Here is a 14,288-nt window from a genome sequence, read left to right on the forward strand (position 1 = left end):
GAGATGCCTTCTAGAAAACAAGGGTGGGGGAAAGAAGTTTTACACTATAACCCGGGGCTCCTTCACTATCTTGTTTTATTTACTTCTGACTCCATTCATTCAGTCATTCAACAGAGAGTTTACTGAGCTAGGTGCTGGGGAAGTACTGAATGAAGACAGACTCCATCCCTTCCCTCATACAGCAGGAAGCTGACAATCAATTATACAATATAAATGTGACATTGTTACCATGATCATACTGCAAAGGTGAGTTATCTGATGCTATGGAAACGTGAAAGAAGGGAAGTTGACTTAGTTATGGAGCTCAGGCCAGGCTTCCAGGACACAGCTGGAATTTGAAGGAAAAGCAGGTGAGAAGAAGCATGAGAATAGGATGCAAGCAAGACAGCGAGGGGAAAAAATTCCCTCAACATCTGTCAACATTGCAGTGCAATATCAAAGCCCAGGTTCAGAATACTCCAACCTTGGTGGGAAGAAGAGTGACATCACACTGCCCATGAAGATGGACAGTACAGCAGAAAAGAGACAACGTTGGTGAAATCCCTGTTGAGAGCAGGGACAGACTGTTTCCTAACTGCTACACTCGCCTCCTCAGAAATGTTCCGAGACGGGGCCACAGCAGGGAAGAGTCACAGGTTTTGCTTGCTGTGGACCTCTGACGCTGTGAATAAAACTTTTTCTTTAGTTTTATGATAGCTGTCACTGTGCGGTGTTCTTAAACACAAAGAAGAGGGAGAAACGAGGTTACTAAGATAATTTAGTAACTAAGAGAGAACATGATATACTGAAAAACAGTGGAATTTGGAGTCACTTGGTTCATTCTAGTACGATGATAATACTCCCAACCTTGAACAAGTTACTTAGATTTTTTTTGAACATTAGTTCTGTCACCCATAAAATAGGCATAATAAAATCCATCACTCAAAAAATGTTAGTTTCTTCTCTCATTGGCTAATTTTCATAATCAGAATTTCCAAGACTCATTATTTTCATTTGAAAAGTACAAATTATACCTGCATCAAAGTATTGATATTTAAGTGAGTTCATTTGTAAACTTTAAAGCATGAGGTAAATATCAGGTATTATGAATCAGTCATAAAATATTTGCGATGGTTACTATATATTAGATCCTGTTTTTGGTCCTGGAGAAATGGAGGGTTGACTGAAGCAGGGCCTTGCCCTTAGAGAGCTGAAGGAGAAATCTATTCTTCTTCCTGATGCAGAGAGAAAAGGTAGCAAGGCCAGAGGGAAAGACCTCCACAGGCACCCAAGTTCCCGGCAGTTGGCCCTCCCTGGGGGATATCTGATATCTGACCCCCAGCCATCAGCTGAGAGCTTGCCCAGACTATCTGACCCAAGGGCTGGAGGGACTGGGCTGCAGAATGGATTTCTAAATCTTCAAAATAAACAGGCAAGGAAATCTTGCAACAAATGAAAAATGACTTGAGGGCAGTAGAAAGTACTTGTGCCAACTGATGGAGGAGGGTATGAAAAATGAGGAGAGGAAAATCACTATAGACTTCTGTGTTTCTACTGCAAGTTGATTGAACAGTCCAGATATACTGATTTCCAGCCCAGATTTCCTGCTTTTAAGCTCCTTTGGTCTTATTTCCCTCTTCTTTCTGAGAAGTTATAAAATGAATGAAGGGCAGAATGTTTCTTGCCCAACCATGATTCAGGAGGCAGCTCAGCCACAGAACAGGCAAGTGTAGCATTGCCTAGAGGAAAAGGACTTGTAGAGGCAGGTCCCAGATGGATCCACCCCAGACTTTTCAAAGAAGACACCTCCTTCATCTTGTGTTCTAAAACCTTGCAAGTTCAGGAAGAAACCATCTGCATCCATATTGAAAACCTGAAACAATGTATGCAGCAGGCTCAGTGTGAGTGAACTGGAGGCTTCTCTACAGCATGACCCAAAGGAGCATTACAGGTCCTATTTGCGACCTGAAGTTTGTGACTCTCCTGGTTGTCTTAAGTTCAGAACTCCCATTCCTGGGAGCTGGAGTACAGCTTCAAGACAATGGGTATAATGGACTGCTCATTGCAATTAATCCTCAGGTACCTGAGAATCAGAACCTCATCTCAAACATTAAGGTGAGTGGAAATTATGAAATTGATACTAGTATCCCATTTGATCAGACCTGTAGCCTTATTTAAAAAGCTAACTACCCTGCCTGGTTTGTATTTGAGTAACAGAGAGAACAGCAGTTTTAAAAGATAGCGCCACAACGTTATGATTATGGCTAACTAAGCCAGTTTGTTCATCTTATTCTGTGTAGTCTCAGCTCACAGAGTGTTGATCTAGCCCTCTCTTTTGTTATTGTTGGTTGCTACTAATTTCAGCTCTTTTGTTTTCCTACATGACTGTTTTTGGGGTAGCAATTTAGAAAAATAACAACCCATTGTGGCAACAAAGATCGAATATTTAACTGATGAATAAGCATGATAATGAGCATGCTTGTTGAAATCATATTGCTACATTCCATCCTGAGGGTGAGAATTCTCAGGCAGAAAGGGTGACAGTCTGTATGGCGGGCCAAAAAGCAAAATTATTTCTTTTCACTTGAATGTGCTGTAACATAATTGACTATTTTTACTTTAACATGGCAAGGGAGGATCATAGCTCTATGATGTAAGAGCCTCCTTTTGGTATTGCTTCAGTGAAATCAGTAGCATCATAAGGTGTGGTCTTGAATGTGCCCACAGGTGTGACATGAAAAGGATTTGTTCCGTAAAAGCTTAAAAGCCTTTCTCAAAATTGGGAAAACTATGAAGGCAAGCACAGACATATAATTAGTGTCCTAAAATCTTCCAGATAATCATTTAAAGTTTTTTTTAAAAAATTTGCTCCTATGTTTTCCCAAAGTCTAGTGCTTTCTCTAAAAGAAATGGGTCTCTTCAAAATATTTCAATATTTTTTATTACTGTTTAAGCACACCAAAAAAACAAAACATACAGGATTTACAAGTGGTAAAGTAAGTTTTTCTTTTGTCTGACTATAGGAAATGATAACTGAAGCTTCATTTTACCTATTTAATGCTACCAAGAGAAGAGTATTTTTCAGAAATATAAAGATTTTAATACCTGCCACATGGAAAGCTAATAATTACAGCAAAATAAAACAAGAATCATATGAAAAGGTAAGAATCCAGGATTTCATTCAATGATCTCAAGGGGAAAAAAACACCAAAATATACTGTGCTTAAACTATAAAAGTGAGAATTTAAGTAAAAACAAATCATTAGTATTAACAATGCAAATAATATTAATGGGCAGAATGTTATCAACAAAATATATGAGAATAAATGAATGCAAATTGTGCAGTAAAAAATGAGTCAAATGCCATTGCCTAAGTAGTTTCTCAGAAGATCTCTTTATTTTGTAACTTATGGAGTCCTTTCTGAAAAGTTTGGTTGAGGATCAAGAACTAGTTTTATCCTATTGAGGATGAGCTGCAAAGGGAACAGTTCCAATTATGACTATACCCATTTACCATCCTGTCAGGAGCAATAAACATGCATGTCCAGACAGAAATATAAACCACCATGCGTATAAAAATATGACTGCCATCTTATGCCATGGTGTAGATTATCAGAATTTCACGTTAGCTCAAGTCCAGGATGTTGTTTTAGGGGAATAAGGAGATTAGAAGGAAGGGAGGAAGGATGTGGGGATGTAGGTGAGTAGGGGAATGGCTACCTTTTTTTTTCCACCTATAGAAGAACTTCACCTTGAAAGGCTCTCATAAGTTGCAGATCATGATTAAGCACCCATGATGATGTCTGGTACATGCTAGTGTGCACACTATAAATAAACGATAAATAATATAAATAGTAAATCACTGTTTGAAGTCAACTGTGAACAAGAGTCCATTGCAGCTACCAGAAGGGCCAGAAGTAGAGGCATTGGCAACTTATCTCAGGGTTTCAGCAATGGAGTGGGTTTGAGATTGTAACTACATCTCTAACAGAATGACTCAAACATGTGGTACAGCTTTCCCCTTTCCTTACTTCTGACCCTCAGTATGAAATTTCCTAAGTCTGTTTCATTCTTAGCTCTCCTTCAAAGCTACTCTGTCAGAAATTGAATGGTATAGCAATCCAGATAGGTACCCCAATGTCCTGAAGAAGTTAAAGAGCCTGTGAAAAGCATTTGACCTATGACCAGATGAAAGCATTTGAGAATGCTTGCACATGAAGATAGGATAGGTGGGGGAACTGGGAAGAGTTAGTGTTTAAGCTCCAACTAAGTGCCAGGCATCTTACATATATTATTTAATTCTCACATAACTTCAAATTAGTTTCTGTGATCACAAATTAAAACACTGGAGCTCGAATAAGGTATGGACTTTGTCCCAAATCTAACAGCTAGTAAATTACAGAGCCATAATTTGAATGTCTATTTGAGTCCAAAACCCATGCTTTTCGCACTAAGCTTTGTTGTCTCTAGCGGTCAATAGAGATTTAATGCATCTATTTGGCCTTCAATAGAACTAAGAACTATTGGAGACAACAAACACCAAAACCAGGTTGCCATAGGTAACACTCTTGATCCTAATGGAGGGGAGAGAAATAAGTAAAGCAAAAGTGAAAATATGAGTGAATGGAAAGACCAAAGGAAACAATAGTCCCTGAATGCTGTTCATATATGTGTTGGATACCAATTCTTTAACCTCAGAATGTCAATTAAGCAAACACTTAGTGAATGATCATTATGTACGGGGCCATGCTAGGCACTGCAGAGAACCTAAGGACCAGCAAGGTAGTTCCTGTCCTTGCAAGTCTACAATGTGATGTAGGTAGGAATCAAGGAAGGGGGAAAGGGTTAGGAAAAGTAGATAAGAGCTGAATTACTGTGGTCTATAAGGTATAAGGTAACCCCAAACAGCCTCTTAGTATTCCATTCCATGAAGGGCACTCTTTCCTTTTGGCCTCAGGACAAATTTTCAGACATAGGAATGAGGTTTTACCCAAGCGAGGACTATCCAAGAGCGTGACCTCTTCAGCCTTTTTTGTAGGTACTTCCTTGTAATGACCTTGGCTTGAATTCTTATCTTTCTAAAACTAAATGTTAATTATTATAAAAGTAATTTATACTCATTGAAAAAAATTAAATAATGTAGAAATATGGAAAATAAAAATTAAAAATATTATTGTCCTCTTCTCAGTGTCACACACACAGACACAGGTGGACACACATACACACACACACACAACACATATACATATTGTACATAGAGTGATAATTATTTATATTGGATCATATTAGATCTATTTTTTCAAAATCAGCTTTTTAAAAACTTAATAGCATATTTAACTTTTAAGGGCATATCCAGAACAATATGTTATCTTTCTTCCTAAAAATAAAAGAAACGATGTTATATATAACATTTTCTTGTCTTGATAGTTATATGAGTAGATATTTCGGTTTTGGACTTAAAATATGTTTTAGCAACAGTAATGGAAATGGTCAGGCCATAAGATGAAATATAACTTCATTGGAATGATCGTTTTGCTGATCTAATTGGTTACAGGAAAGAAAGGACAAATTTTCAAAGAAATAATGTTCTATTGTCTTACACCAATAAAATAACCCAAAGAAAGTTGTTCACAAAAGGCTGTAACATTTTACAGCCTTCTGAATGGTTCTAAATGATGTATAAATGCTTTTAGAATTCCTTCAAATATTTTAATTGCATTTTATAGTGTTTTGTTATATCAGACTTTTACAGGATTGACTTTTGATAATATTTTTTTCTTGAATGTGGAAAGATCAAATGGAAGTAATTAGGTTCCATAAAAATTTGCTAAGTTTTCATAACATAGACCTTTTTGGAAATCCCAAGTGATTTTATTGATATGTAGCTGTGGGTGCATTTTAAACTCCATCCATAACGTGTTTTTCTTCAATTCTGTTTTTAAATTGGGTTATAATTACATACAATAAAATGCACACATCTTAAGTGTAAAGTTCAAAGTGCTTTCGTGAATGTATACATTTATGTCACCAACAACAGAGCTGAGAAAGTATTACAAGGCATTTCTTTTAATTTAGGCAAATGTCATAGTGACTGACTGGTATGGGGCACATGGAGATGATCCATACACCCTACAATACAGAGGGTGTGGAAAAGAGGGAAAATACATTCATTTCACACCTAATTTCCTACTGAATGATAACTTAACAGCTGGTTACGGATCACGAGGTAAGTGGGACCAATAAAACAATAGCCATTGGACAGTACTACTTATAACATTATGTGCTTGGTGCTGAAAGGGACTCACTCACAAAATCTGAAACTTGTCAAGGACTTACCACTCGAATGGGGAGATAGGCCATATGCCCATGCAAAGATGTGGGGCTAAAGTGAACTAGAAAGAGTTCAGCACCAGATTAGTGGCCCAGAGAGGAGTGCTACAAGAATTCAGTCAAGGAAAGGCCATTTAGAGCTAAGGGTGGTCAGAAGTGGCCTCACAAAGGAAAAGGTCTTCAAGGTTGAACATCATTTTGATAAATGGAAAGAAGGGAGAAAATAGTGGGAAGACTATGAAGAAAACTGTGGCAGCAGAAAAATCAAAGGCATATAGGAGAGACAGAGACTCCGATGATGGTGCAGGGAGACTGTGGGCAGTGGGAGAAAACGTTGAAACATACATGAGGGCCAGGTGATGCACTAAAATGGCCACATTTTCAAGTCACCACTCAAGGTTTCTAAGCACAGGAGTGACTCCACCAAAGCAGTGTTTTAAGGTTAATCTGGCTTCCTCTGATCAATGAGGGAGAAACTGGATATCAGGAGAATAATTGGGAGAAGTCGAGGTATGAGGCCACAAGACTTAAAAATGGATGGAGACAGTGAGATGGGAAGGACAGTAACAAGGACACTGAGGATTTCCTATGCGCTAGCCGCTCTGTGGTTTGCTTTTCAAATGTTATCGTACTTAATTCTAGCAACTCTGAGCGATGAGAAATACTCCAGAGATAAAAAACAAAAAGAGGTCTGAAATGCTTCAGAAGGAAAGGCAAGAGGCATGTGGAGACAGCATTAAGGAACAAGGCACACACCAGGTTTTTGTCAGACATGGAAAAAACCAGCTTCAAGAAGAAATCCCAGAAGTCTGGATCTAGGCAAATTCATGGTGAAGAGCAGTAGACTATGCCAGGGAAAGTGGTTCAGCCTATGGTTAGATATTGATGGCTAGAGTTTGGGAGAGAATTCAGGGTCACAGGCCTAGAGACTGGTATTTAGTGAGTGAGATCTCAGGAAGAAAATAGTGAGCACAGTTTGCCAGTCAAGAACTATCTATCCCAATCTTTACTTTTTGTTTTTGATTTAATGTAACAGTAGTGCCTTTCAAGTGATGTCTTAATTTTCTTCTTTATCCCTGGTTAAATCTAAACTAGGGTTTTGTTAACAAGGATTTTGTTATCCTCTGTATAGTTAGCAGGAAGTGGAGTGAAACACTCCATAAAATACACTTCACAAAACACTTTATAAATCTTTAGAAAAGCGTAGTTTTTTTTCTTTCCTGGTAACCATGAGATGCTGATAATCTCTGCTCAAGCATGATTTCATCAGCACTTCTAAATTTCATGAGTAGGCACAATCTTTCCCTCAACACTCACAGCTTGGACTGTTACCCTCCCTTCCTTTGTCTCGAGGTCCAAAAATTACACAATACGCCACAGCCTGAGTCAACTCAGCACACACTTCCTGAGTTCCCAGAACTTAAAATAATTCAGAAAAAAGAAATGTGTGCTTTGGGAGGGAGTTCATCTGGAAAGCTTATATGGGAAAGTTGTGGTCTGAACTTTGAAGAGAATGTAAGATTTAGAGAGAGAAAATTCTAAAGGATCTCATGCAGAGGATGGGGGTTTCCCTGACCTAAGAGCTGTAAAATACATGTAAACATGGAGAATAAGGGATAAAACAAAAGAGAAAGGACCATCCAGGCTGAGGAGAACATTCTGTGGTCTCCTTTTTTGCTCCTTCCTCCTTCCCTAGCTCCTAGATTTCAACTATTGCTCTAGATAGAAGAATTACCTGCAAGAAAAAAAGCAGGTCTGCTTGGATAGCTCAGACAGAAAGCTTTATTAGCCTATCTGGATATGCTTCTTTCCCTTTCTCCAAACCCTGAACTTAGAGGCCTCTACGAAGCTGAATAGAAACCTGTTGGGCAGCTTCATTGGGGAGATGAGAGGATGTGGGACTACTCACTAGCTTCAGATGGATGTGCAACGAGTAAGTTACTGCATTTACAAGACCAAAAATATTTTCATGCTGCCTTTTTTATGATGGTAGGTGATGGAGTAGGAGGAGACGGGAATAGGATAGGGGAGAGGAAAAGGGGAGAGAGGGAAGTAACTTAAACTCTTTGGTCATTCCAAAGAGTATGTGCGGTCAAGAAATGTTACATCTTCACTAGTTAGCAAGGCACATTGCTGAGATTTTAGAAGCTCAAAAGCAAAAGCTCTTTCTTCCACAGGCCGAGTGTTTGTCCACGAATGGGCCCACCTCCGTTGGGGTGTGTTCGATGAATATAACAATGACAAACCTTTCTACATAAATGGGCGAAATCAAATTAAAGTGACAAGGTTAGTACTTTTTTCATGTTATAATTCATTATTTATTTGACTCTAAAATTGCTTATAACTTAAGCAATTAAATAAGTGCCTAATTTAAGCAATTAATTTAATTGCAGCTAAAACTTAGTTGATAAGAAAGAGATCCTTTCACTTTTCAGTTCTTAAGTTATATGACATTTTTCTTTAAATTGGTATTTATGTGGTTCAAATATCAAAACAATATAAAGAGTCATGCTTGTAGCTGTCTTGCTCGCAGCACTATCTTCACTGTTTCCCCTCATGCCCTCTAAGTAACCACTTCGATTAGTTTCTTGTTTATTTTTTTCAATATTTCTTCAGGCAAATTCAAATGAATAGAAATATATGTTTTTCCTCGCTCTGTGTTTTATAATTGCATGATGTTCTGTTATGTGACTATACCATAATTTATTCAACCAGTCTCCTCTTTGTGGACACACAGGTTGTTTCCCATCTTTTGTATTATCAGTAACACTGCAGTTCATAGCATTAAACATGTGTCATTTGTCATACGTGCAGACAGATTCACATATCAAATTCTTCCAACAATTACTGGGTCAAAGGGTGATTTTGGTAGCTATTGACTGATGCTTCTTCTAAAAGTGCCACTGTTTTACATTCCCATCAACAACATTTGAGATTGCTTATTTAGGAAAGAATCCTGTTAAATATCATCATTACATGTTTATTCTCTTTTTTTCCCCTGATACCAAGTGGAAATGAACTCAAAGGAGCACTGACCCAGGATCTTGCCACTCATGTCCTTCCTTGGGCTTCCCAAAGTCCATCTGGATTTCCTAGTATCTTTTGCTTTGGCCGTATTTAGTCGTTAATGCCCTTGTTAATACAGAACCCTCCATCAAGATAAAATGCTTTAAAATAAAATAGAGTGCATTTCTAAATTAGTGGATTTTCTTAATAAAGCAGTTTTTTGTTTGTTTTTGTTGTTGTTGTTTGTTTGTTTGTTTTTTGAGATGGAGTTGCACTCCTGTTGCCCAGGCTGGAGTGCAATGGCACGATTTTGGCTCACTGAAACCTCTGCCACCTGGGTTCAAGCAATTCTCCTGCCTCAGCCTCCTGAGTAGCTGGGATTACAGGCGCCCGACACCAGGCCTGGCTAATTTTTATATTTTTAGCAGAGACGGGGTTTCACCATGTTGGCCAGGCTGGTCTTAAACTCCTGACCTCAGGTGATCCACCTGCCTCAGCCTCCCAAAGTAATGGGATTACAGGCGTGAGCCACAGTGCCCCGCCAGTAGAGCAGTTTTAAAGGTTTGTATATATCTAGCAGGCTACAATCCTTGAAACAATTATATGAGCTAGTCAAGAAGAAACATAAGTGTTTCTAAAATAGACCTAATTCCCAGTTTCCCTTTCCATTTTTAGGTGTTCATCTGACATCACAGGCATTTTTGTGTGTGAAAAAGGTCCTTGCCCTCAAGAAAACTGTATTATTAGTAAGCTTTTTAAAGAAGGATGTACCTTTATCTACAATAGCACCCAAAATGCAACTGCATCAATAATGTTCATGCAAAGTTTATCTTCTGTAAGTATGCCCTTGGAATGACACACTCTTGCAGGATTCCTTCTCTTCCCATGTTTCAAGTATTTAAATTATAAGACAATTAAGATGCACTATACTTTAGAACTTGGGGGACCCTAGAGTTCATCTAGTTTTATCCTACAGATTTAAAAATTGGAGCCCCCAAGATAATTACCAAAATGATACCTTTAGGAAAGTGACTATTTGCTTTCCTGGGAGGTTTAACAAGGAGACTCGGGACCACAAAATAAATTGTTCTTATGGTGGTGTTCTTGTATTCTTTCATAAGAAATTACATTGGGTTAATGAGTGATATAATAAATGGTTATAATTCTCTCGTTTGAGGTAGCAGACCACTCTGTATTTGAAGTGCATTTCCTAAATCTCTTTCCTTTGTTTTGAATAGAACTTAAAAGTAAGGTATCACCAGGGGAAGTCAACCAACTCTGCTTTGCAGAAACCCAACCTTGTCAATATTACATGCTAACTAACTGACAAGAGACTAGCATATAAATCCAGAATATTATTTTTTAAATTATTAATTAAAAAGAGTACTCTGTCATGGTGATCTCATACTTGCATCCTCTGGCCAACTTATTTTCTCTCTGGATGAAGCAGCCTGGAACAGCCAATTCTCACCAGATGCATAGTCTGAGAGCATGGAATCAGAAAGGAAGGAGTTAGGTGATTCAGAGGTTGGTAGCATCAGCCTTCATGACCTGATATATCTCTCTAAGTTCACAAAAACCTGTAAGTCACATCTGTGGGTCATCTCTTCACAGCTCTGGGGGTACAGCCCACACATGCCTCTGTGGAGTTTTCTCTTTGTTTCCATGGCTGACCAATGCCCCTTGGATTGACATACTATTTTATTTCATTCTAGTTTTAGTCAGGACTAAAAGTTATTTTGTAACTTTAAGGCAATTTTTCATATTTCTTGTCCCATCCATTATGTTTCTTATTTATAGCTTTAATATCTGATACTAACCTAATGCATTCAATCCACATTATTTGTGACTAGGTACTATCTTCACGATGTTTTGAAAGACCTACTCATAAATATCTTGTCAGAAAAGTTTTACAATCCCGTAACCATAGTCATGAAATGGAAGAAAAAGGGTTAAACAATGCAAAGCAAAACTAGATTCTGTTCATCCCTGCACCTTCCTAAGAAACTCACGTCCTTAAGCAGTTACCAACCTTTCAAAGCTTCAGCTTTCTCTTCTATGAAATTAGAGCTGAGACAAGAGAGGCTATTCAGTTGCTTCTAACTCTAAGTTTCCATGGCTCTGTTAACAGGAAGTATCGACTCTTTGTAGTAATAGAGCCACTGGGAATAGACGGTAATGCATTACTTAGCAATTCAAACCATATTTTTAAGTGGGGTATTGACATAGGTTCAGTATCATTCAGTGAATTATGTCTATATTTCTGTAAATTATATCTATATTTCCAAATTGAGTGGGGGTGGGGGGATCAGTAGTAAATTTAAATTGTTTATCCCCTTATCTATTTTTACAGAGATCAATATTTGAGATAGAAAAATATATATTGACTAATCAACAAATAAAGGTGCAGTGATCATTAAATATTATTCCAGGAAGTAGGCTGGTCATGATAACTTCTCCTGGCTGTTTTCTTAACACAATATTGTGCTAAGGGAGGAGGGAGATTGTTTTGTTTTGTTTTTTAAGACTAAGATTATGTGTATATATGTACACATACATGGTTTGTTATCTAATACCAATAAACTTTAATAGAGATTGCTCTCAGAACCACAAAGGTGCTAGTGTTTCCAGCAAGAATGCCAAGGTTTATTGTAAATTTGATGTCATTCTTGAAGGAAAGAGGTATATCACTGTACCACTTTTGATTTCTTTTCTTTCAGTTCACCTTTTCTTTTACCTATAGTTTCTTGAGAATGAGAACTATGTTTGTTTTGGGAGAAGTGCCTTTCTTTATTAAAGACTGTATTTATTTCCAGGTGGTTGAATTTTGTAATGCAAGTACCCACAACCAAGAAGCACCAAACCTACAGAACCAGATGTGCAGCCTCAGAAGTGCATGGGATGTAATCACAGACTCCTCTGACTTTCACCACAGCTTTCCCATGAATGGGACTGAGCTTCCACCTCCTCCCACATTCTCGCTTGTACAGGCTGGTGACAAAGTGGTCTGTTTAGTGCTGGATGTGTCCAGCAAGATGGCAGAGGTAACATTTTGAACGAAAATGAATGTAAACATTTATCTTTTTTCTATCGGTTCTTTATTATTTCAATTTATTTTAAGTTCTGGGGTACATGTGCAAGATGTGCAAGTTTGTTACACAGGTAAACGTGTGCCATAGTGGTTGCTGCACCTGTCAACCCATCACCTAGGTAGTAAGCCCCGCCTGCATTAACTATTTATCCTGATGCTCTCCCTCCCCACTGTCACCCAGACTGCAGTGCAGTGGCACAATTTCAGCTCACTGCAGCCTCGACCTCTAGGGCTCAAATGATCTTCCCATCTCAGTCTTCCAAGTAGCTGGGACTACAGGTGCGGGACACCATGCCTTTTCTACCAATTTTTAATTATTTTTATTTTCACGAGGTAAGGGTGAGAGTTGGAGGAGGCAAAAGGTTTGGAATAGTCAAGGACATCCTATTTTTGGGGGGTTGGGAGGAACGAATTCAGAATGTGGCCAGAAGTTGAGATAATGCAGATAAATTAAATCCACAGATAATTTCTAACCCTTATTTTTGCTACTAATTGAAACTCTTTCCAAACAAGATCCTTTTCCAAAATTCTTAACTATAATGATCCAAAATTCTTATGTATAATGAAAAGTTCCTGCTGGCTACATTCTACTCACTGGTAAATATCCCTGGTTGAGGAAGTAAACTGTGAATTTGCAGTGAAAGTGAATGTCCATTATATGGCTATTTTCCATGTCATTGTGTACAGAAGACCATATCTCAGTCATCTAACAATCTAGCAGCCTCCAGCTGCTTTAACTGATTAAAGTCTTAGTCTCCACAGTCAGGCAGCTGTGTTTTAATCCTGGCTCCTTTACTACTGTGTCATATGTCTTTGTTATAAAGAGCATGATGGCCTCTCTGAAGCAGCTTTCTCACCTGTAAGATAGGGATAATAGTGCCTACTTTTATGAGAGTCAACTTTTAAAGTCCTAGGAAATCTGCAAACCAGTAATTAAACATAGCTATTAATAACAAATGATATAAGCTTACAATAAAATATATGAAAACAAATATATGAAATACTCAAAATTCATCACTTCTTAATTTTTCCTACTATTTTTTACTATTATCTATGCCCAGGGTCAGCAAACTATGTCCCACTACGTGTTTTGCATGGCTCACAAAATAAGGATGGGTTTACATTTTAAATGGTTAAAAAAAACAAGAGGCTTTTTCATGACATGTGAAAATTATATGAAATTCAAATTTCAGTGCCCACAAATAATAATTTTATTGGAATATAGCAATGCTCATTTGTCAACATATTATCTATGGATACTTTATTGCTACAGTAGCAGAGCTGGGGAGTTGCAACAGAGAACTTATGGCCAGCAAAGCCTAAAATATTTACTATCTGGCCCTTCACAGAAAACTTCTGCTGATCCCTGAGCTAAATTCTTGAGGTTATTTCTGGTCTATTGCATGTGTATGGATGTGCTACTACAATTTCATCCCAACTGTGCACTCAGTGATGTCACATTGACAGCAGGAAATCAACCATGGTTTCACACATGGAAGAGTATTTACCCCGTAGAAACTGGCAGTTGCTACGAATCAGGCCTGCCTGCCTTCCTGCCTGCCTTCCTCCTTCCCTCCCTACCTCCCTTTTTCCCTTCCTTTCTTTTATTCTTCATCAGAAAACTGTTATTAAACATTTACCAGCATACCACTGTCTACTTCATAGGGTTATTGAGAGGGGAGTAAATGAGATAATATGAAATTTTTAGTTCAAAATAAATAATAAATGGTAGCTGTTTATTTTAACAGTACTTGTCCAAGGAGAGAATTTATCCCCTTGTGCTTTGTGGATCAATAGTCTTGGAATACTTGCCTTTTCGGCCGATATCTGAAAAACTAAAAACTCCACTAATATAGCCAGCATTTGAACAATTGTGTTATGT

At 38.0% G+C, this 14,288-nt stretch overlaps 1 protein-coding gene across 1 annotated transcript in view; it reads left to right on the plus strand.

The window, feature by feature from the left end:
• The first annotated feature begins 1,191 nt into the window (after positions 1–1,191).
• The window catches only part of CLCA2 (chloride channel accessory 2), a 31,960-nt gene continuing 18,863 nt past the window's right edge, over positions 1,192–14,288 (plus strand). The window contains exons 1-6 of the mRNA XM_063624267.1: positions 1,192–2,094; positions 3,003–3,140; positions 6,055–6,205; positions 8,487–8,595; positions 9,991–10,150; positions 12,132–12,359. Of these exons, the coding sequence (XP_063480337.1) occupies positions 1,909–2,094; positions 3,003–3,140; positions 6,055–6,205; positions 8,487–8,595; positions 9,991–10,150; positions 12,132–12,359 (972 nt within the window). The 5' untranslated portion in view covers positions 1,192–1,908. The remainder of the gene's footprint in view (positions 2,095–3,002; positions 3,141–6,054; positions 6,206–8,486; positions 8,596–9,990; positions 10,151–12,131; positions 12,360–14,288) is intronic.

The sequence above is a fragment of the Symphalangus syndactylus genome, chromosome 12 (genome assembly GCF_028878055.3).
Source record: "Symphalangus syndactylus isolate Jambi chromosome 12, NHGRI_mSymSyn1-v2.1_pri, whole genome shotgun sequence".
NCBI lineage: Eukaryota > Metazoa > Chordata > Mammalia > Primates > Hylobatidae > Symphalangus > Symphalangus syndactylus.